Source organism: Atta colombica, unplaced genomic scaffold (genome assembly GCF_001594045.1).
Source record: "Atta colombica isolate Treedump-2 unplaced genomic scaffold, Acol1.0 scaffold228, whole genome shotgun sequence".
Lineage (NCBI taxonomy): Eukaryota > Metazoa > Arthropoda > Insecta > Hymenoptera > Formicidae > Atta > Atta colombica.
Genome location: NW_017259325.1, coordinates 33,538 through 56,136, shown reverse-complemented (window position 1 = coordinate 56,136; position 22,599 = coordinate 33,538). Strand labels below are relative to the sequence as shown.

Below are 22,599 nucleotides of genomic sequence, written 5' to 3'. Positions count from 1 at the left end.
TTATGCTACATATTTTATACAATCTTTATAAATCATAAAATAACTTATTAATCAAATTTTTCCAGTTTTAAAGCTTTCAACATAAAATAATAGTAAAATATTAAATATTATATTTTATTTATTTATTTTTTTTTTGTTTGCAATAAAGCCAATGTAAAGGATTTTTCTGTAAAGAATAGACTATCGCGTTTAGTACATATGCAAAAATAATTTACATTCGATTCAATGTAGTATCTCTCGGCATTGAAAAAAATGCATCAAGTTAGAAAGATGCATATATTTTTGACTCTATATAATAAATATGCAATAACGATGATCATAATAATAAATCATTTGTTTCTACTTGCATAAAAGTTATCACAAAATTCACAATAAATCATAAGATAGATAATAGTCGCACAAGAAATAAGTACTATAATCAATAATACGAATATTGCTGCGAGACTCGTGCAACACGCAAATACATACGTATCAGATCATAGATAAAAACTTAAAATAATTCACAATAGAAGAAATATTTAACAACTCGTATGTACAATGAAATCTAAAGATATTAATAACACAGTCTGTAATATTGTTTCTCGTAGTTATTAATTATATATTTTATTTAAATCGCTTTCTCTATTATTTATACAGTGTCTTCTAGATTTTTTTGTACCCTTTGCCACTTCGCCACCATACTCGACATCTCCTTATGCTTTTTGCTGTTGCTAATCCTCGCCTAAAAGTATGAATTTAAATATTTAACTCATCGATCGATATATGTTAATTCATTTGACTTTTTCATCATTGAAATATGTATATTGAAAGAATTTCTGAACAATTTTATTGTTTTAAAAAGATTTACTTTGTTGTATACAAATAATTGGATAACTTTCATTTGCAAAAATTACTGGATATATTTAATCTAATAGCATGAAAAATTGGAATATGTAAAATTCACTTTTTCTATAATACTTTTTACTACTTTTATGCCAGGAAAATGGTATCGAAAGAAATAAATATGATGAAGCAGAAGCGCTACCTTTTTTTTCTTCCGTTCCTTCATCGTTATATCGCTTGGCATAGTTTCCAGTTCCATTTCCGGCTTTGCTTCTTCGGTCGAGATAGATACTTGCTCCGTTATCGTAGCAGCGATATCCTGAAGTTGTCCTGTTCGTTCTGTTTCCGTCTTCTCAATACGCGCAATATCGTTGTAAAAGGAATCAAGCGCAGATCCCAAAGATTCCTTCGAGGCCTTGACTGGCGGTTTGGCGATGATTTTGTTATTCGTGTAAATTGGCGCATATCCCACCATGAATTGAATTGCACTCTGTCCACTGTGTTTGTTTGCAACTGCGATTGTCTGCTAACAAATAAATAAATTATACGTACTTGCATAAATAAAACTCTTTCACATGTACATTTATATACATTCTATACTTGTTTTTCTTATATGTTTGTTATATTCCTATTATATAAGAAAATATATTTAATTGTATATTTATCAATGCATTTTTTTTCATATACTTATATTTTGTTGCATGATATGTAATACCATATTTCTTGTAGCGTGTTTCTACATGACATCTAATTATTAATATTCAAGCATAGAACTTACGTTATGTAAATGTTGATGAAAGGTTGGATAATGAACAAATGGTTCCTGGAGCAGACCCGCCTGATGGCTTAGAATAGGTATTGTTGGATCACCAATCGAAGGTGCGTAAATCGTATTACTTGGTTGCGATGCCGCATTATATATTATCCCTTTCAAGGTAGCAGCTTCGTAGGATGTCTCCGGCAAGTCCACTCCAGGTGGCAGAGGTTCCATATTTGTGTGATTCAGAGGTATTGAAGTTTGAGATGACACAGCTACCTGTGGATGTGCGTAGGGTAAAGATTCTAAGGCAGGATTTATCACCTGTGTGTCCGTAGTAATGATTCTGTCTGTAAACAAAAAACAACAAATCTTTCAATTGTATTTTACTATAATTAAATTATATTTAAGTATTAATAATTATATTATTCTCATAATATAATTTTAAAAAACTAATTGATTTGCTAATACATACAAATAGTGCTATAATACGAATAATAATGTAATTATAAATCCCATTGTATTAATATTGATAATTCATTACCTTTTCCTAAACGCTTCCTCTTTGCGTCCAAAAATTTATCGTCGGACTTGTCCCTTTTCCTTTTGTCCTTCTTCAAATCTTCCGCAAATATTCTCGGAGGCGGTGGTGGACTTGGATTAGATATCTGTGGAGGAGGTGGTGCTTCCAAAGTTACAGGACGTCTATCTGCTATATTTTCTTCATCTGCTTTATTATCATCCATTTCTTCAGTTTGTTTTTCCTTAATTTTTTTTGTCCCAGGTGATTCTAATATAATAGTGATGAAGTAGGTTAGATAGTTTATATATTTCTATTGTTGTAAAGAGTATCTTACGTCCATAAATGACATACCTGTGACTAATAATTCTTCTGACTCTGGTGGCGGAGTAGTGCATAATTCCATCTCTTCAGTACCACCGGCAATACCGGTGTCAGGATAAGTCCACTGTAATGTCCCAGTGGATGTATTGTGATAGTAATACCGCTTATGTGACCTAGAAAAATCCCCCGACCAAAAATGGAATACATGAGACATCAGTGATGATAATGTAATTTCTTATTGTAATTCTCTATATTACATGATTCTATGTTACATTCAATACACGCTTAAATAATGTTTCCATGGTGAAACATTCGTTGCGGTGTACTCGCATCACCGGTTTCTTAAACGAAAGCAAAAATTAATAGAACATAATCTAGTAATCACTCCTACCTGCAATGTCGTATCTCGTTTTTACTCGACGAAGGCCTTTCTTTACAGGAGAGATGGGAGATGTAATTATGTAATTATCAGAGTATGTTCTCTCTCTCATAAGGGACATTAATGAGAGATTACAGCAAAGTGAAGGAGAAGTGAGGTATCATGACTGAAGTGCAGGGAAAATAATAATGAAAATTAAATCCTAATAATATCTGGTTTATTTGCGATCAGCATGTTCCAAGGATTACCAGATATTGATAAATATAATAGATAGGATAATACTTACATTGTTAATCGTTGTTCATTATCAAATAGATTAACGGATAAAATTAATGTCAGATAAATTTCTTATACACTTGAAGCGTGTGCGTAAACATAACATAGTTTTTTTATTTCACATTTTATTAAAAAATTAAATTTAACAAGATAAATATCTTATATAATTATATTCATAACAATATTCGTTTGCTTTGATAAATAACACAAAATTAATCTTTATATGCATATAAATATAAAAAAAAAATTTTCTCAATTAATAATTCCCTTTAAGTCACAATAAAAAAAAATAATTTTTCTTTTATTTTAAATAATTATCAGTCAACAATAACATAAAATGTTCTGTTAAATATAATTAAATGAAAGAAAATATTTGGTTGAAGCGGATCTTAGTGCTTAAATACATATTTCTTATGTGAATTTATACATTCTGATTCTGCATATCATCGATACTTCATGCGCGCCGAAATCTTTTTCGGTCTTAAAACGCATCTATGAGCAGAATCAGAATAATAATATCACTTATTAAATTGTACAAGCAATTTAATAATTTTTTGTGCTAATAAGCATCTTTTACAAAAATATTAATCGTCATACGTTAATGGATTCGGTTAAATATTTTTATAATCATTCACTAAAGCGATACATTTTTTGCTACGTATCATTAATACATTATTATACTAAACGCGAATTATTAATTCTGTTGTGATCAAAGAATGAGAGTTCTTTCACTTTTTTGCGTCTTCTTGTCTTCATTTTAATAAATGTTACTTTAACCTTGCACTTCTCTCAAACTATTCATAGCACAAATATATCCTTAAGCCAAGTAACATACTTGTTACTCGATTATCGCTTCTACTATCGTAGCATTATGTTAAAAATATGTATCACTCAACACGTATTAATTATCACATTGACAATATCACAAAACCAAAGACTTGATTCAGCACTAAGAGGAAATGTTACACTTCGAGACCGTAATTTTTACGAGCTTTGCACCTTCACTTAAGCTAAAATAACTATTGTGTATGGAGTAATAAAATGTATCATTGCTGCATCATTGTTCTAAATTAAAAGAAAATGTATCTACTGAATATTAAGACTGTATATAATCATTGTATATAATGCAACATTGGTTATTTATAAATTAATATTTACTTGAATATTACTAAATTAATATTTATGACCTATTTTAACTTGAATTAATTTGTAGAAAAATATAAATTGTATGAAAGTAATAAATTAAAAATATATTTGAATGTAAATTAGAACTTGTGAAACGTTCTAATTAATAATTAATAATTAATAATAAAAAAACGAAATTTATATAATGTGCATCCTACAAAAAAAAGTCATAAATATTAAACTGTTCAGTTTTTTTTTTAATTAGTATACTAAATCTATATTAATTAACTAATTTGCACTTAAATTCTTACTAAAAATAAACTTTTCAATGATGGATGAAATTATAACAGTAGCAGTACATGGCAATTGTATATGTATGTGAGAGTTTGTATAAATATATAAAAAAAATATATAAATATATTCGTTGTATAAGTTAATGATACATTTAAAGCCATTAAACATAAATATCTCCCTTTATGAGGTACCTATATTTATATTAAAAAATGCAAATTGCATACGGAATACCATACCTATCCCATTGACATAGCCAACCAGCTGGTGCCGCATCTTGCTCTAGTCTTTCCAATTCATGATTTGTATCAGTTAGCCATTTTTGAAAGTAACTGTCATCTAAGCTGTTTGCCATCCATGCAGTAGATAATGTCTATAATAAATACAGTAATTTATATTAATAAAATTCATATCAATTGTTAAATGATTAAAAACAGTGTAATATAATAAAAATAAATAATAAAATATGTAAAAATGAGCACTAACTTGTAGTTGAATTTGCATTGTTTGAACAGCAGAGACACTTTCTCTTCCTTCGGAAAGAAATTTCAATTTCTCTGTTATAATCTGAGACAAGTTATTCAGTTCCTCGTTGGCTTTTTCCCCGACAACGTTCGGTATTGTTTTGTGTTCTACAGATACTTCCGAATCGCAATCTTCGATTTTCAAACTGATCTTTTCTTCAGTCTTAATACTAATGCACTGCTCTATTTCCTTATGCTCTTCATTGGATTCTTTTTGGTTTTCTGTACAAAATTGATTATTGATATCCGCATCACCATCCTCGGCATTGTATGAAGTAGTTTCACTACTCATAAGATCACTGCTGTTATCATCTCGAATTGTATTTTCCTGATATGTATTATTACTTTGTTTAACTTTAGTGGATGTAACTGAAATTATAGAGAAAATTATTTATTTATGTAAAAATATAAAGAGATGTAAATTTTTGTTATATATAATTACTAGAATAAAATTAGATAATATAATTGATACCATCAAATGCTATTCGCTTCTTTCTTTGGAAAGCCTTGCCACACACTTGCATATCTTCCAAAAATATATTTGTCTTGGCTTTATCTTCGTCCGGCTTTAATTCTTTTTCCTCCATTCTTTCATTATCATTTTTTGTCTCTTGAGTATCTTCATTATTATCACTACACTGATCGGAAGCTTGTACATTGCCAGAATTTTTTGCGGGAACATCATGGGTATTTTTTAACAAATTCGTTACATTTACGTATTCTTCATTCTGTGCAATCGGAAACAAAGGTTTTGTCTCTTGCTTGGGCCTAACTTCCTCTTCTCCATCTGAATCATCTCCATAACCAGGTACTAAAGACACGTGAAGACCTAATTTCGGAATTGTGTTATGCACATTAATATCCTTCCTATTTTTGTTTTCCATAAGGAATTCTTTTTCGCCTTGAACTACACTAGTCTTGCTGTCAGATTCAATTATTTCACGCTCGTCAAGTTGTTCAAGATGACTTGTAGAATTTGATGTATCAATCGAATCAGATTTATATGAATGAAACAAGTTTTTAATAGGTGATTGTATTCCCGTTGGACAGAAAGCAGGTCCAATTTCACCACTTTTTATATATGATGTTGAGTTGGACTTTCCAGATTCAGATAAAGGTGTTGAGATCTTATTTTCATCTGAAGAATTATTTTCATCCTCCGAATCACTTCCATCACTACCGAAAGATGTTATCATTTCTATCCGTCTATAAAATTGAAATGTTTTTAAAAAATGAAATATATTTTTTAATTGTGTCAAAATAGTATAAATCTATTTGAAATATAATTTTTGCTATACCCATCGTCCGAATCATCGTCCTTTGTCGGAGATTCATTATTGATTTCCGGTATGCTTTCCGAATTACATTTTTTAGAAATTTCATTATGCAGAAATCTGTTGCGATTCCTTGCTACTACTTCCTGTGGTATCATGCCTTCCGGTATATTTGTTTGGGATTGCCGATCTGCAACAGATATACTCATTGATATCATTTCTTTTTAAAATATTAAAAGTAGAAAAGTTTATAAATGACAATTACATTTGATAGATGAAAAGTCGACCCAGTGTGGTCCCTGAATAGGATGTTTTGCTGAGGGTCCTACTTCTGATTGTTTTTGTAAGCGTAATTCCTCTGGCATGTCCCATGTTACCTCATTAGTTTCAATATGCCAATAATAAGGATAACCAGAAAATTTGTCATAGCATTCTTGCCACACTAAAATACAGATATTCAAATATTCCACAATAATATTTGTAATATATAGTCTATCATTTTTATTTAAAATCCTTACATGTTCGTTGACTTGTATGACATGCAGATCGTGGAACTGCTTTAGTAGCTAAACCTTGTTCAGCAATGTTTGGTACAGGTTGCTCAGGGGCAATGAGTTGAATTTCCTATAAGAAACATACATAAATATAATTTTTTTATACAAAAAACTTATCATCAGTTATACCTTAAGGAAATCGTTGACTTGGTCATCCAATTTATGTGTATCTTTTTTGGGATCTTCTGTGTCACTGTCAGAGTTGTACTGGCACAACATATTAGCCAATGGATTATTGGCTTCATTTTGTACGGGTTGTACACTATTTATCGATTTACACTTGCCTATAATAATATAAGGTAAATAAGATGACACACTATGCATTAATGCTCAATGTTTTATTATATAATAATTAATTTTAGCAAAGTAAAACGATGGGGAAAAAAATTAAAATTATCACTAACTATAATTAGTACATCAACTAAAAACAAACATTGATATTTACTTTGCGAGTATTCGCCATAACTGCCTTGCGGCTTGTTGAATGTCAGGACTGGTCTTCTTTGACGTCGCTTCATAATACGAAAAATAACGATGTAAAGGCAAAATGTGACTGCGATACAGAATTTCGTAAGAAATTTGCAGTACACAATGTGCGCTTGATCAACCTCTGTCCCTACTCATACACGTTTCTACGTAGAGCCATACACGTGCACGTATCATTTATGTGAAATAGCTAATGACGATGCGTTTTCCCGTACACGATTAAATAATTGAAAATAATTATCACACAAACTTTCAAAAACTATGATACTCTAAATATTGCTTCATAAATTTTAAAGCTAACCTAACATCCGAACGATCGAGTCGTTCTATATTCTATGTTGCCCTCTGTATAATGTATTTCAGAAGTGACCGAAGCGACGAAAATGGATGACAATTCGATTAATTTACAACTTTCGGATGTCGAGGCAGGGCGCAGCACCTTACCGATTTCTGATTTCTTATTCCGAATTGTGTTGAATCAGCTGAATCCGAATGATAATCATCTGACAGCTGAGGATTAGAAACTTCTGCACGGTTATAATAAATTAATACATTTTCTGTTTAATTTTAATCCTAAATATATTGAAGTAAATAACGTTCTCTGAAAAAGCACAATATGCTGAACGATATGCCGAAAAGATTATTAAGAAGTTCGGAAAGTACAGAGGTAAAATATTTCAAGACGTCTAGTTATCAGCAATATTAAGTTAATCATAAAAATGTTCAATGTTCTTAGGTCGATGTACGTGAAGATGAAGAACAAACCACTAAATTTCAAGAAATTATTGATTTACTTGTCGCTGCAGGTTACTTTAGAGCACGAATAAAAGGTTTATCAAATTTCGATAAGGTTTGTGATCTTCAATTTTTATTTTACTTTTATTCAATTTATATATATATAATTTCAAAAATAATTTATTCGATTAGGTTGTCGGTGGTATGACCTGGTGCATAGAGTCATGCAATTTTGATGTAGATGTGGATTTGCTTTTTCAAGAGAATCTTACAATTGGTCAAAAAATGTATGTATTATACATCATGTTAAATATATAAAATATAGATTTGAAAATATAGATTTTATTCAGGATATTAATTTCCTTTTATGATGTGTTATAACAAATCTTTTTATTTTTTAAATTCTGTTAGCTAAAAAATCTTTTCAATAATAACTTTAATATATAATTGTATAAAATATATATGTGTGTTGCAGTTCCTTAACAGAAAAAATTGTAGTTATGCTCCCCAAAATGAACTGTCCATATCGAATAGAACCACATCAAATACAGGGTCTAGATTGTATTCATATATTCCCAGTTATTCAATGGCTAGTAAAGCGTTCTATGGAAATGCGACAGGAAATGGCAGATTTTGTGAGAGCTTTTGCATTAAATCAGTTTCATAAAAAACATACTTTTAGTGAAGATTCTGAGATTGGAGCAACAGCTAATGACAACATTATCAAAAATTTACGTTCAGTTAAGGTATAAATTATTGTTCATAAAGACATTTGTAAAAACGCTGTAAATGTGTAATTGATATGCAATGTTTTTTATATTCTTTAATGTACATTAGAAAGCTTATGAACCACGGCGTTTATTCAAACAAAAAGAAGATTTTGTAAAAAATGAATCAAATAAGTTCATTGGTACAGTATTAGAATATGAAGCACCATTTGAGGCTGTTAAAAATACAACAATAACAGAAAGCAGTAATTCAAAAAATGAATCAAATAATGAAAAAAATGAAAAGGTATCATTTATTATAAATGCATCACTTTTAATTTATCCGTTTGAAATATATTGATATAGTAGAAAATTCATGCAATACAATTTACATTTTTTAGAACACCACTGAACAGATCACCGCTGCTCTATCCGTCATAGAAGAAAATTCGGTATGTAGATTTTTTAAAATGCTAAATTACATGTTAAGAGAGAAAAAGTGCTTTCGAGACTGATTCTAAATTGATTCTACATTTTTTATTAAGGGCAGCATATATATTTGCACATTTTATTTGTAATACTTTAAAAAAATATATTTAAAATTCACATGAAACGTATTATTTAAAATATAATCACACTAAAAAATTATCCTTTTAATTATAAATTTTATAGTATTACTATTAATTTTTCATACAGATGCGTTTAAATGTATATACACTTGGAAACATTGTTGGTATACAAGCGCAAGAAATTGCTAAAGTGGCAGAAAAATATGCAACTATGACTACTTCTAAAATAGAGGTAAATGTAAATAAAATATATTTTTATGCAATATAATTAAAGCATATATTATTTTACAATGTAATGTTTTTATTAATACAGGATGATGATGCAACAAATTCGTCGCGCGCTCTAATTGCATTACAGAAACAAAAAACAACATTGCAATCTAGAGTACGTAAGTTAACAAAAGAGAGAGATAACTTATCTAATAAACTTACTGAAATAGTAGAAAAGGTGAAAGAATATCGTACGAGAAAAGAAATCATTGAACGCTCGTTTAAAAAAATTCGCGAAATTGGAATTAATGATAATGACAGGTATTTAGCAGTAATAAAATTATAACTAATTATAAATAAAATATATATTAATTTTTTAAATATTAATAATTTTTCTTTTTGTATTAAATATGAAATATTTAATACGAAATATCGCTTAAATATGAAATAAGAATTTTTATTCAACTTCTAGTACCTTCAAACGATTAGAGGAACTTCTATCTGTACATGAAGGATTAAAGGAACAAGAACATAATTTTCGAGAACAATGTAAATCGGACTTGAATCTTCTTCGAGGTATGTTACAAGAAATTGAAAACGGTGCTCCGATGGAAGAGGAAGATCGTGTCAAAGAATATGAAGAACAAAAGGAAATTATAACACGAGTGCGATTGCAATTGGCTAAAAAAAATAGAATTATTGCATCTTTAACGAGGCAATTAGACGATGTTCCAGGACGCTCTGAATTGACACAATATCAACGACGTTTCATGGAACTCTATAATCAAGGTTAACTGGATTAATTTTTATTTACAGACATAAGAACAATTCTATAATTTAAAAGTATCTATTTTGCAAAATTTAGATTAAAGAAGCATATTACAGTTTCAGCTAAACACAAAGAAACTAAACAATATTATACGTTATACAATACCCTCGATGATACAAAACTATATATAAGTAAGGAATTGTCGTTGCTGAATTCTATTCAAGATAATTATAATGAGTACGTATTATAAATATTATTTGTTTTAAAATATTCAGAGTCTTAATATATATATATGTGTGTGTAACTTAATATGTTTTATGACAGAGCTATGGCATCAACAAGTGGCAAAGAACAGTTCTTGAAACAATTTGAGACAATTGTTGCAGGAGTGAAGCGCAACAAAGCGATGGTAACATGAAAAAATAAATTTTCTCTTACTTCATATTCAACGATAAATTCTGCAGAGTCACAAAATAATTTGAAATAATTTTTTATTTAGGTGGAAAAACGGTGTACCGATGAAAAAGGAAGGCGAGATACGCTTAGTCGACAACTCGTCACTCTCGTAGAGCAGCAACGCAAATATGTTACGGCAGTTAGACAGCTTACTATTGAATGTCGTAAAAATGAAGCTTTATTGGCTCAACTTCGTGGTCCGTAAATTTCTCTTCATAAATGGAAAAATATTTACTCATGATATGAAATTATGATAAACTACTTTTAAATAATTTTATCTAATAAAAATTTAGCTGTTTGGTCCTTTCGCTATGTACGCAATGAATATATAATGAAAATTAATATGATGCCAGAAATATTTATAAACATAATATGTAACAGGAAGAGCAATAAGTCAGTGTGCAGTTTTTTGATATTCTAAAATTTTTTAGCACATCAAAAATCGTGCACTGATTCTTATTACCTTTCCTGTTTTGATTATTTTTCCGACAATTTTTTATGTATGTAGAGATATGGCAGTTCAAGAATTTCTCAATGCTATATATTGTAAATACTATACTATACACATATATTGTATCTCAATACTATATTATATATTGTAAATATATTTTTTAATGATATTCGATATAGAGACACCAACGAGATACTATTAAAAACTTACTCAATTTTAAATGGCAAATTTTCGGAGGTGTACAAATTTATATCAATTATCGATAATCAGTCAGGATTGCCACAGATCTGGAAAACCGGGAAAAAGTCAGAGAAATTACTTTATAAAAAAGAATTCATATAATCATTCAGTGGAAGCTCGAAAGAAAAAGGAAATTAATTGCAAATTATTAGTTTATGTTTCAATAAGATGAAGGAGGGCCTCTCATTTTTCCTAAATTAAAGTTTAATGATATATGATCGAAAAATTTGAAGTGTATTCAAAGACTATAATTTTGCTAGTGATTATAGAGACTTCGAAATATACTTACAGACTATAATAATAATTACGTTTGATGAAAATGGGCTGAAAATTTGCATTAAAAAAACACAACTAATTTCATTTTTATGCAGACGCATATTATAAGACAAAATTCGCTAAATTAACTTATTTGATATTCAAACATCCACTTCTTCAGAGATCAGTAGTGCGCGGGAAACAGTTTGCGGTTACAGAAAAAAAGCCCTCATTATCTTTGTCAGGTTTCTCTTTGGTAATGTCTATAAACAAATGATATATTTGATTTTTTCCATTTTTATTTTAGTATATATTTTATGTAAAAACACTGTTAAAATATTTGCTTTTTTACCCAATGAGACATGACAATGGAACCGATGTCAAATCGACGTTGATTCGATGTCAATTTGATTCGACGTTAAAGCGACATTGATTCACTATCGATTCCATTATCATTTCTCACTGGATATATTTTTAATATTTCTTAAGGTTTTTAAATTATTCCAATTTTTAATTACTATATTTTTATGATGCATATTATATTATTATATAATTACATAATTATATTTTCATCGTGTTCTTATATTCACTGCTAGTATTGAAAATTTATATAGTATAACATGAATTATTGTTTATTATAAATTTTTCTGTACTGGTACTATAACTGACTGAATGTATAAAAAAAAATATGATCTTTATAGACGTAAGGTGCATTCGAGGAAACACTATTGTGTCATTCTATTCTTGTTTTATGCCTAATAAATAAGATAGAATGACAAAGTAGTGCTAATAGCGTCTCCCCAAATGCATCAATAGCGCTGAATAGAACCAAACAATATAGGTAACACACAGGAATAAAATCGAAAATTGTAGATATATTATCCGAAGGAAATATCCGTGGTTGCTAATAGTTCTAGGTATATACTTTGTGTACATAGTGGCGCCAGTAACGGCTAAACATTCTCTGATCTATCAAAGCAATTCATTAACATCTTACATTAACATTTCGATTGTATTTACAACGTGAATATTTATTTTATGAAACATTAATGATCATTTTATAAAGTTAAGGAAGAGATATATATTGAATGATAAAATGGATATATCAGAGTTTTGCCGAAAATTGCCCAAAGTGGTAAGTATATTTTAAGTCAAATATAAGAACAGCACTTATTGTAATAAATGAGTATTTATTTTATTTTATACTTCATAATCTTATATATTTTAATATACTAAATAATTAATTTTTTCTAATTATTAGGAACTTCATGCACATTTAAACGGTTCATTAAGTGTAAATACATTGCAAAAATTATATAAAATGCAACGCTCAGACACTACTTGTGATGAAACTTTTATGGATCTGAATACTACCAATTTCTCATCTTTAAGCGAGTACATAGGCTTTTTTTTTATTTTTCTATAAAACATTGTGATTTGAGGTACTATATTGTTTAATAAAAAATGTGCTACATATTATTATTTTCTAGATGTTTTAAAATGTTTGACATAGCTCATGCACTAACAATTACACCACAGGCTGTATTTGTTGCTACTTGTGATGTGATAAAAGAATTTCATGAAGATAATGTGATTTATTTAGAATTAAGGAGCACACCTCGTGCTGTAAAGGATGTAATGACAAAAACAGAGTATCTTCAAGCCATAATAAAAGCTATCGAGTAAGTAACTATTCAATAATGTCTATATATTAGCTTGTATAACAGATTCTGATTTAAATGTATATATATATATAGAAATAGCATATTTATATTTTTTATTTTTCCTCGAAGTAATCAGTATTCTTACATCCGATGTACAGAGCGTCGAAATTTGAATTTCCACAAATTCTTGTAAAACTACTAGTATCAATTAATCGAAAACAAGGTTTCGAATCTGCAGAAGAAAATATAAATCTTGCTATACAGTTTACGGAAAAACATCCAGAACATGTTGTAGGTATTGATCTTAGTGGTGATCCAACAGTGGGAGATTCATTTTTAGAATTATTAAAAATGTCTAGGAAAATAGGTCTTAGAATTACAGCTCATTGTGCAGAGGTGAATTACCTTCCAAATAGAATCAATTGTCTCTACATATAATAGATATAATACATATACATATAAAATACATATGCAGGTACCAAATAAAATGGAAACAAATGATATATTAAAATTTAAACCTGATCGTTTGGGACATTGTACTTGCATTCATCCTAGTTTGCAAGGTTCTCAGCAATTGTTTGATACATTATTGGAGTCAAAAATTCCCGTTGGTAAGAGATCTTCGAGAGAGATAATTCTTCTTTTCAGAAAAATATTTTGATGAATGTTAAAAAATGTGTAAACATATTTATTTTTTCCTTTTAATCTAGAATTATGCTTAACATCAAACATTAAATGTAAAACAGTGTCATCTTATATGTATCATCAATTTAAATATTTGTACAAAGCTGGACATCCAATAGCTATTGGAGTAAGTATAAAAAATAACATGTATTGTTTAAAATTAAAAAATTAAAATATAACTTTTTTTTAGACTGATGATAAAGGTGTTTTTAATACGTGCTTGTCAAAAGAATTGGAAATATTAAGTTCTGTTTTTAATATTGGAAAACAACAGCTCAAAGAATTGTCTGCATTATCTGTACAATATAGTTTTGCAAGTATAGAGGAAAAGAAAAATTTAACAGCAATTATTGAAAATTTTGATTGACATGTATACATTTCTCTTATTTTATAAGTATCAATATTTTTAATCATTTTTAACTGAAAAGGAACAAATATCTTGATATTTTTTAAGATTATATAATCGGCACAGAAATTCATAAATTAGTATAGTATAGTTATGTCAAGAATTTATATATCATTTATTTAAGCTATGATTAAATCGACCGACAATCTCGAAATATTTTGTAATTAATGATATTACATTTTATTATAGCTATAACCATTTCTCTAATTACAAAATGTATTATTCTGTTTTTTTAATATCTATGATATTTCTTTACATACTCTATCATCTATCCCTACATATTCCTATTTATTTAGCCTTTTCTTATTAATCATAATTCAAAAAAATATTTTTTTATAATTTCATTTTATATGATAGAAATATTTTCGTCTTGAAGATTATTAAAAAGATTAATCTGTATCATTTATACCTTAACAAAAATTTTAAATTGTGTTAAGACCCGTTTGTTAGCACACGTTTGACCCTTTTGAATCTGGCTAGAGCATTGCCAGGCTCACTCTGCAATCCACCAAAAGCCTCTTTGTATTCTTTTTCTAAACGTGGATTTAATTCCTGTGAACTTCCAATAAGAGGTACCAAAGAATCTGACTGTTCTGCTATAGGATTCTGTTCTTCTTCGTTATTTTCATCTTCGCTGCCAACTGGTGAAGATTTTTCGAGCTGCAACAATTTTATTATTATTTTTTATTTTTATATACGTATATTATATATATATATATATATTTTAAGTAGTAGATGTATAATTTTATTTAATAGCAATTTGTTTTATATATAATATATCAATCAATTTTTAATAATATATCGTTTAATAATAAATGATTTTTAGTCTGCTTTCTGTTAAGCCTCACCATTCTGTTATCCATATGAAGATACGAATTCAGTTTGGGATTCATAAATAATTCATCTTCGGATCTGAGGACTGCCTGAGCAGGTGACTGTGAATAGCTTCTCAATTGTCTTCTCTTTGTCTGATGCTGATCGTTATTTACCAAAAAAATTTGTCTAACACGCTCACGTTTCTTCTTGAAAAGCTCTTTCGAAGGAACTTGCTCAGAAGGCTTGTCTTGCTCAATCACTTGTCTTTTCAGATTTTCATCCTGCTTTGAAGTATCTGATGTACTGATCTTATTAGATTGACGTTGCCGTTTTTTATTCTGTTCTTTTTTCAAAGATCGTTTCTTCTCACTTTTCTCAGAAAAAGTGATAGCATCATCAGCAATCTCTTGTACAGATCTCTTGGCTATAGTTTGCCGTTTTTCGATTGATTCATTTTCAAAGTTCATTTTCTGTTTTTCTTCATCCTCATGCTCTTGATCTTGCAATTCGTCGAATTTAGCATTATTGTTCTCGATATCTCTTATTCGTTGCTGCGCTTCAATATCTCGTTCAATTTCCTCCTTAATCAAATCAATCTTCCGTTGAATTTCCTCTTCCACGCATTTCTCGTATTCTCTGTTTGATTCGTCTTTCTTGAGTAGAGCAACTGTGTTTGCTAGTTCTTGGATTTTGGAAGAATCGCTCAACTTTGATATCACGTCCTTTGATTCGGAAGTTTTCATCGTGTTGGGTGCAGACGCTTCGTTAAAACTTTTCGAGAATTCGGTACGAGAAACTTCGTGTGAGTAAGGATTTTTTTCTACGATTTTTGATTCTTCTAACTTTGCTGGATTGTCTACATTTGATCTGGATTTATCAAGTATTTCTGAAATTTCCATTTGGTCTCTTTTCACCCGAGTATCCTTCTGTGCTTCTCTCTTTTCGGCTTCATTTGTTAATTCTTGCACTGCAGCCATATCTTCTATTCCTGGCAAGTCGTCTTCCATTTCCTCATAATCCTCTGAACCACTTAAAACACCACGCTTTGCGATGTCTTTCGCCTCGTAATCATCGTACAAACTCGATCTCTCATCCTGATCGGTATATCTATTGAAGTCATCATTTATGTTTCGAGATAAACGGATGAGATTGCTCACTTTTTCATTTTTATCACGTTTTCGTTTTGTTTCTTCCTCCGCTTCTTCTGTTTCTTCTAAATCCTCATTTGAGTGTTGTGAGTTAAGGTAGCTAGGTATATTGTCACGATTGAAAGATTCTTCGGCGTTTGATGAGTGTAAGTCGGTGGAGCTCATGAAATTTGCAGCTTTCTTCGAAATTTTATGTTTCTTACTTATATCACCTTGATATGTACCATCTTCTTCAAGTTCATTATCATTTTTCTCTTCATGTTGCAAATTTATTTCTTTTGCATAATTGGTGTCTTCTTTTAATTGTGATGTTTTAGCAACAGATATCTCTCGTTTTGTTCTAAAACCATATAATCTTCTAAGCAATATAAAATATTTAAAAAAAACTTCATACAGTACGGAAGCTTACAATAACATTGCTGCAACATTTCCAATGTTACTGCAATATTGCTGGAACATTGCAATTTTACTGAAATGATTTGTACAGTATAGGATTTTACATACAGAAAAACAACACATAACAGATAATAATAAGTGGAAAGTGTAAAAAATCTCATTAACAAATTATACGAATTGGTGATACAGAGTCTATGAAAATTACTGTTCCCATACAGCAAAGAATTTGCAGCAATATTGTTGCAAAATCTCTACAATATTGCTGCAACATGCAATATTACTGCAATGTTGCAGCAGTGTTGCTGCAACTTTTGTGCTGTAAGGGTCAATACCTGCGAGTATCACTGATGATTTTCGCGTAACCAATTGACGATTGCAATATCTCGAGCACGACGAAAATGCAGATGTAATCGTATAAACGATATTTCATACTGCGGCGTTCTCGCGGCACATGATCAAAGTAAGCCTGTTATTGTAATCGTCATCACATTTGTGTTGAGTTGTCAAATCAAAACGCTAAAATAGCATACTATGAAGACGACTTCATAGTACAATTAAGTACAATCATATCGAATGAACGATCATTTGCGATCTCATTACACTATCTTCTTATGTTATATAATATATATTAATATCAATTTACATGACAATTACTTAATATGTCAACACAAGTATGTGTGTGCGTGCGCGCGCGCGCGCGCGTGTGTGTGTGTGTGTGTGTTTATGTCTCTTTCATTTGTTTTACGATCAAACTGATCAATCATAGCTATTCCTTCTGAAGAATGGAGTGACTGTGATTGGTTAGTTTCTAATTACGAATGTTAAAACTCGATTATTAAAGATAACTATATAAACGTAAATAATAAAACAAATATATATACATAAATATACAAAAGAAAAAACAGCCGCCTCGGGGCTATTTCGATAGTTACGATTCTCGAAACTTTGAATTTCGATATTGCGATTCTCGAATCTGTCATATCAGTTACGGGACATTTCGGGACGTGTATGGACTTGTCTCGTATTTCTCGTAACCGTTATTGCTCAGAAAGAGTTGAATAGTGATCGGAAGTGTCATGTGAAGTATCGAGTGATCATTTTAATATATAAAATATTAAATGCTATCACCATTATGTGCTTAATAACAAGATTTCGAGGAATTTCGCAGTCGACGGTAGGCTCGGAATAATCAGAGTCTGGATCTATCTTTGCATATTTCGTCGCTTTGCATATTTTTTCGCTCAGATACATCGAAAGTGTAACAGGTGATTCATTATTGTTAGGTACGTGTATGTAAAATTGCAAAATTAATTACGTCGTCGATGAATCATAGTTTTTAACGAATTCTGTGACGTGGCCAAAGATCCGTCAAGTAAACTTCGTACGATCATATCGATAATATACATCCTCGTGATCATCGACCGGTCGTATTGTGAAAAGTAAGGAACTAATCAATCCGTAAAATGATAATAGAAGATGGTAACAAGGGTAACGGAGATAATGGAAGAAATATCCTCGGAGATACATTGAAGTAAATATTAATTATAACATAAATATTAGTCAAAATATTAATTTAAGAATTTTAATTAATTTTCAAATACAATTTAAAAAACATATCAAAGATTCATAAATTATTTATAAAATTTAAAGTACTTTTTAAACTACTAAATGTAAGTAAAAATCGAATATTGATCTTGTATATACACAACTAGCATACTATAACAGAAAATATTGTGTGTGTTATTTGTCATATTTGACAAATAAAATTGATTAGACAATTTTACACTCTAATTAGTTGTGTATTGAATTTTACGCATTTTATGCAAAAAATAAATATAAATAATAATAATAATTTCGATACATGGCGAGGTAGCAAGCGTTCAATATTTTCTTTCACAAAAAGATTTTTATTAAAAAACTGGTATTTGGTAAATAAAGTTTGTTTCTTCCTCTGCGTACAGCGCGTAGTAGTTAATCGTACAGTTAATAATAGTAAATACAATTTTTAATGCAAGATAATCTAAATTTGTCAAGCGTTGCCCGGGCGCAGTCACATCAATACCTTCGAAGGGATGCGCGACGGGAGGGAAGATGGAAACAGTTAAAGATAATACAGTGACAGATAAGGGGTAATATCTGTCGCCCTAATCCATAGCGCGGTCCTATATTCTTACAATAACGATATTAGAAATTAAAGTTACATCTACGACTATCTGTAGCAATGGCTGTGCCTAGCAACCATCGGCTTTTGTTACTGACTCCGAGGTGCATTTCGGTTTTCGTTGCACACACGAACGTTTTATCATTATTTATATCCCCGTATTATATACGTTCGTGCGACACTCAAAAGTGTAACTTACAGAAGAAAATAGAAAGTCATCGCACTATTAGCGCAAGCAACAAAAATTATCCTTAATCTCTAGAAAGAAATAACGCCTTACTAATTCGTTAGTGCTCTCGCTAAAACACCCAATTATCTGCTACGCTATATCGTATCGTACAGCGAAGAATCATTGAATTTCTGTATGACGCTCGATAACGTTACACGCAAAATTACAAATATACAAGCGATTACGCGTAATACGTCGAGGCGAATAACGAAAACTTAAAGATGACGGGTATCTTATCCGAGACGAGGATTTTTCAATTCCGAGATATACTGATATTGCGGGTTTATGTTTCATTCATACTACATCTGTTTTGTTTCCTTTCGTAGGTTTGTCTTTCATTATGGCAGTGGCGTTTGCTTTAAACTCAAAAAGAAAATATATACTACATTCGTGCGCGCGCGTGCACAGCATCCAAAAAAAAAGTGTCTAAGCAAATTGTTTGCCCCCCGTAACGTGGTATTTATTATTTGTGTTTCCTTATGTAGTGTATGAAATGTTGACGCATTCTCAAAGTTGTGTAAATCCGCATGTTTTGAAAACTCTGTTAAAATTGATCTATATCGCTTTACGTTAAATAATATTATTTATAGATATATTAATCGATTTGTATTTCAAAACCACCCTATACAACACTTTATTGTGAACAGTGCATGTATCGTAGCATTATGCACAATTATTAGAAGACGTTAGGCTAATCTTTGATTCAATATCCTTTTTCGTCCTTTTATGAGAACGAATTATTTATTAACGCGTAACATTGCATCGGAAGTGGATAAATCCACCTAATGTGACTATGATCATTAACAAAGGACTCAAGCATACATCAGCTCCCTAGAGATCGATGTTAACGATAAAATATTCTTCGGCATTAAACTTGTGGGGGAAACAACGAGTATTTCGTTTTTTTTTCTTTTTACATTCGCACTTTGTTCTTAAGAAGCTTTGCATATAACGCATACGCGTCTTGTCAAATAATATGTGTGCATTAATTTTTATTTGACATACTATAAACACACTTCCGTTCATCGTTCGTCAAACGCATCCACACTTTATAGCCGAACATTATACAACACTTTGTCCAATACATATTTGCGTAGATTTTTAGACAAAAATCAATCGAAATACTATTTACAAGCATTTACAGGCTGAACCGGTGCACAAAACATCACCAAAAAGCGGAAATAAAAAAAAAGGAAGCTTCGCAATTTATAATCTCTGCACATCTGTATCATAAATAGCTGATCGCAAATTGTCCAGACAATTTTGCTTTTATTACATTTATAAATTAGCAGCTTGGGCATTAGTGTATGACCATGGTCCGTCTTTAGCAATTTTGATAAAGTATATTTTCGTTTAAATAAACAAAATATTCTGTGTATAATTGTCAAAAATAAATCTTTTTGTCTGTATACTATCGTAATATTGTGTAAATACAATGAACAATTAAAGCATACGTACATTTACTTAAATAAACGTGTTCTATAAGTGATAATTCTATGATGGACACAAAAAAAAAACATAATTAACAATATATATACATATACTAGTTGTCATATAAAACAATTTAATAAAAAGTGTCAATGTTCGTAGAATAGGAACGATTGAACACTATGCGTTGTTAAAATACGCGTAATTCCAATCAAAAACTAAAATGATTCTTGAATCTTTGAAAAATTTTCTAAATATATAAAGAGAACATAAAAAAGTACAATTATTCTGAATAACTTTGTAATACGATTCTCAGCTTTAATTTGTTATCATATCTTTAAATGTATCTCTTTTTTTTAAACTTTTTTTTTTTTTAAACTAATGTGACTTTCTTGAAAGTCTATTATATGTATAAAAAGTAAGATCGTATCTACTATAAAATAAATGAAAAAGATCAGACTATAAAATAGAACTTGTTTCATGAATTCAGTTGAAATAAAAAGACTTTGATCTATATTTTACATAATATAATAATATTAGTTTTACGGTATTATCTTACTGTCACGGAAGTTGAGCAAAGTAATATTGAGCAGTTGTACAGTCAACCAACTTATTTCGCAAAGTGAAAAGTAGTAAATTGACTAAATAGTGATAAAACATAAATATGATTTGAAATGATGTATTAGCATATATTGATATATAACACTATATGCAATATTATACAATGTTGTATCAGAGTTTTGTCTGTTGCGCATATAAATGTAGCAATGATAGGAACTGTGAACATAATTATGAACAAGATTAGATTAAAGAAGACTGAATAAAAACAGCGTGTGGGATATTAAATTAAAGTCATTACTATCGTAATAAGAAATCTCATGATGGGGATTTTGTTTTACTGTAAGATTTTTTTATTAGATATATATTCCGAAAAAAATTATCCGTAACAAAAGAATCATATATAACAAAAATATTGAATTGCAAAACGTGGCTCAACATATTTCTTAATATAAAATCAATGCGGTTTTCAAATTCTACATGAGATATTGATGTAATGAGTTCGAAATACAAAAGACGTAATATCGATTGCAAAAGGAATTGAGCCGCCTTGTAATGCTCATATATATTTGCTAAAGTGCAACGTACGCTATTAAATATCACCTAATCAATAGCGTCTTAAAATTGCGTTTGCGCTAAATTCATCTGTTTCATGTACACAGAATAAATACAAATAAATTACAGATCGAGATGTAGGGTCCTATGTCAGTGTTTCTCGACGTTGAGGATGAATAGAGCTATGCTTCAGTCTAAGATCAGCGGAGGACTTAATTATTCACGTGACGCAGTCGGAGTACGCTTCACTTAATATTTACGATAAAAAGTAAATGTTAATTTTTACGATAAAATAAATGCTGTTCTTCCTGCTCGATATTCCTTGATCTTTTTCGACAATGATACAGATGTACATTGATCTAGCGCCCAAACATCCTTGAATCTCTGCTTTGTGATTTACGTTCAAACAGATCATACTTATCAAATGCGATTAATTGCGCGTCAACAGGCACACTGTATAGTTATACACATTTCCAGACATGATTACTACCTTAAAATTTTTTCAAGTAACTCTAATATATTACAGAACTATTAAACTATAGGCCTAAATTTTAGCGATCGCGCGCCGTTCTTATAATACGGAGACTTGCGGCCATATAGGAAACATTTCGTGTTAATCTTACGATACTTATTTCATATATGGTACATGTACATGGTCTAAGCGTTAACTGTGTTTGTTTATTACTATACTAAATATTTCACAATACGAGCGAGGCTTATTATTACGATACATCGGCCGATAATTTATCCGTCATTAGTCGTGTTCCTTCTCTGCTTAATTCCGGGAATTCCGTTTAATGAGTACATGGGTTTTTGCCACTTTTCAAAAC

General features: G+C 30.0%; 4 protein-coding genes across 5 annotated transcripts; 2 read left to right on the top strand and 2 right to left on the bottom strand.

Moving 5' to 3' along the window:
* Positions 1 to 572: 572 nt before the first annotated feature.
* On the bottom strand, positions 573 to 7,662 carry LOC108688234 (formin-binding protein 4-like). 2 transcript variants are annotated; one of them, XM_018194399.1, is made up of 13 exons: positions 7,292 to 7,662; positions 6,976 to 7,130; positions 6,811 to 6,916; positions 6,558 to 6,734; positions 6,317 to 6,482; positions 5,491 to 6,224; positions 4,981 to 5,387; positions 4,734 to 4,867; positions 2,454 to 2,596; positions 2,124 to 2,369; positions 1,601 to 1,929; positions 1,025 to 1,348; positions 573 to 721 (listed from the first exon to the last, which is right to left on the bottom strand). In XM_018194399.1, the coding sequence occupies exons 1-13, from the start codon at positions 7,362 to 7,364 to the stop codon at positions 629 to 631; spliced, it is 3,087 nt and encodes a 1,028-aa protein (XP_018049888.1). In that variant the 5' UTR covers positions 7,365 to 7,662; the 3' UTR covers positions 573 to 628. The 2 variants fall into 2 exon arrangements, with proteins under 2 accessions (XP_018049888.1, XP_018049889.1); XM_018194400.1 differs by having other exon boundaries at positions 1,025 to 1,345.
* Positions 7,663 to 7,822: 160 nt separating this feature from the next.
* LOC108688259 (coiled-coil domain-containing protein 93) lies at positions 7,823 to 13,114 on the top strand. Its single transcript, XM_018194440.1, has 13 exons — positions 7,823 to 7,999; positions 8,069 to 8,182; positions 8,260 to 8,354; positions 8,543 to 8,813; positions 8,905 to 9,081; positions 9,176 to 9,226; positions 9,471 to 9,575; positions 9,657 to 9,874; positions 10,026 to 10,342; positions 10,439 to 10,559; positions 10,647 to 10,731; positions 10,822 to 10,975; positions 12,986 to 13,114. Exons 1-13 carry the CDS (start codon positions 7,949 to 7,951, stop codon positions 13,042 to 13,044), a joined length of 1,818 nt encoding a protein of 605 aa, XP_018049929.1. The 5' UTR covers positions 7,823 to 7,948; the 3' UTR covers positions 13,045 to 13,114.
* A 110-nt stretch (positions 13,115 to 13,224) lies between these two features.
* Positions 13,225 to 14,439, top strand: LOC108688210 (adenosine deaminase-like protein). The gene is made up of 5 exons (XM_018194373.1): positions 13,225 to 13,406; positions 13,547 to 13,784; positions 13,864 to 13,999; positions 14,099 to 14,199; positions 14,263 to 14,439. The coding sequence occupies exons 1-5, from the start codon at positions 13,225 to 13,227 to the stop codon at positions 14,437 to 14,439; spliced, it is 834 nt and encodes a 277-aa protein (XP_018049862.1).
* A 471-nt stretch (positions 14,440 to 14,910) lies between these two features.
* LOC108688209 (trichohyalin-like) lies at positions 14,911 to 17,268 on the bottom strand. The gene is made up of 3 exons (XM_018194372.1): positions 17,171 to 17,268; positions 15,327 to 16,782; positions 14,911 to 15,138 (listed from the first exon to the last, which is right to left on the bottom strand). The coding sequence occupies exons 1-3, from the start codon at positions 17,266 to 17,268 to the stop codon at positions 14,911 to 14,913; spliced, it is 1,782 nt and encodes a 593-aa protein (XP_018049861.1).
* Positions 17,269 to 22,599: the final 5,331 nt, after the last annotated feature.